General features: G+C 40.9%; 1 protein-coding gene across 1 annotated transcript; it reads right to left on the reverse strand.

Moving 5' to 3' along the window:
- Positions 1-290: 290 nt before the first annotated feature.
- On the reverse strand, positions 291-900 carry LOC108762295 (uncharacterized; the record flags this gene model as incomplete). Its single annotated transcript, XM_018509229.1, has 1 exon — positions 291-900. A coding segment is annotated over exon 1 (610 nt), but the record flags the coding sequence as incomplete, so codon positions are not given.
- Positions 901-2,083: the final 1,183 nt, after the last annotated feature.

Here is a 2,083-nt window from a genome sequence, read left to right on the forward strand (position 1 = left end):
CAACCTGCTTTTGTGTTCCTTAAAACACAATGCTGCCGGGCACAAGTTTTTTTCTGACGAGAAAATTTTTACTGTGGATGCGAAAATCAATCGAAGGAATGACCGCTGGCTCGCCCACAACCCTGAAGATGTCCCCATTGTTGCAAGAACGAAATTTCCGGCGAATGCTCACGTGTTAGGTGTTGTGTTTTTAACAAAAAGGAAAATGTCACAAAAGAAGTTTATTTGCGTGTTCTGACAAATGTAGTGAAGGATGGAAACTATAAAAAAATGCGGTTGCATGACATCACCCTCACTGGACACAACACCTAGCACGTGAACATTCGCCGGAAATTTCGTTCTTGCACCAATGGGGACATCTTCAGGGTTGTGGGCGAGCCAGCGGTCATTCCTTCGATTGATTTTCGCATCCATAGTAAAAATTTTCTCGTCAGAAAAAAACTTGAGTCGTCCGGCAGCATTGTGTTTTAAGGAATACAAAAGCAGGTTGCAGCGTTCAACTCGCTTTGTCCTAGCGGCTTCGGAAAGCATCTGTCTCAGTTTAATTGTGTAAGACTTGTAGCGAAGGTCCTCCTCGACGATTCGACGTATAGTTTTCTCCCTCACACCAACAACCGACGACAATTTTCGGATCGACTGCCTTGGATCCTCAAAAATCAGCTCCTGAGCCCATTGAATGATGTCGGGCGTCATGACAACGCGCTCGTTCGAGTGGATTTTCCTCACCGGTGTTGCAGAACCTTCGTTGGGCTTCTCCGACTCATGGTACTTTGCGATGACATCATACACAGTCGATCTCGGATACCCGAAGAACCGAATGATTTCTGTCGCCGAGCGCCCGGCGCGAACACTTTCGATAATCGCGGCTCTTCGGTTATACTCCGCACTTGGTTTCAACATTGCGACTGTTTCGAGGTTGATGGTTTAGTACATGCGTCAAGCTATTTGAATGCCAATCGCGACCTCTACCAGTGGTATTGAAAGGAGGGAATTTTAACTTGAAATTTGTCCGGATTTTGGCGCCGCACCCTGTATGTCTCTTGGTTTAATTAATTATAAAAATTTTAATTTATTTACAGGCACGTCCATCTACAACTATGCCTTATATCACGCAAATTAAACAAAGTATTCAAAGTACAAATGTTAATACAGATGTCATGGTACTTTAGCAAAGCTTTAAATTTCTATCTATTAATGTATAATATATCTATTAATGTTGTTGGTGATCATCGGGTTTTATGGACATTTACTAGTGTCATCACTTGTTTAGAATGCTGTTCTGATTTCGTTTTAAATACTATTTTATTTCTCACATTACACTACATATGTCAAACTGTTTATAATAAGGTAAATATTATAACAGAACAAAAGCATTAATAACCATTTTTAACTAGAATAATAAGCACAAGCATCAATAAAATTACACATGTCAAAGTTTTATTTGAAATCTGATTCATTGAATGCAAAGCTTTCAGTTTTACTACTAACTTTGGTAATTATATATTAACGGACACTACGTGGATGATCTTGACCTTGACATATGTTGTCATCACGGCCCTGAGTAACCTCCGACAGGTTTTAGGTGGCGGTCGATCTTCATTAAAAAATTATTAACAAAGAAAATTCAACTATAACACGAAAATTCCCTGCTTTAAAATATGTTTGATAGTCGTGCACTGTAAGGGACGCTGCGCCGTGCCGACGACCGCGACTTTGACATATGTTGTCAAACAGACAATTATAGAAGTGCAGGAACTCTTTGCAGGGGGGAGAGGAGTGAAAGTCGAAGGTGTGAGTCGTGCGCCCTTTTGCAGGAGGAATGGCGGGTAAGAGTCGAAGGTGAAAGTCATGCGCCTTTTTGCAGGGGCGAAGGGGGGTGAGAGTCGGTGGTAAGAGTCGTACGCCCCTAAAGCAGGGATGGAGGGGGGTGAAAGTTGCTTCGTGTTGAAAGTCAAAACCTATGTAGAATAGTATTTAATATTGCAATATAGCAGAAATGATACGTTATTTTTCAAACTTCTTTTGTTAATAACTTTTTAACCAATAACGATCCAAAAAAATTTTTTCCTGCTTTACTCTGCAT

Source organism: Trachymyrmex cornetzi, unplaced genomic scaffold (assembly GCF_001594075.2).
Source record: "Trachymyrmex cornetzi isolate Tcor2-1 unplaced genomic scaffold, Tcor1.1 scaffold292, whole genome shotgun sequence".
Taxonomy (NCBI): Eukaryota; Metazoa; Arthropoda; class Insecta; order Hymenoptera; family Formicidae; genus Trachymyrmex; species Trachymyrmex cornetzi.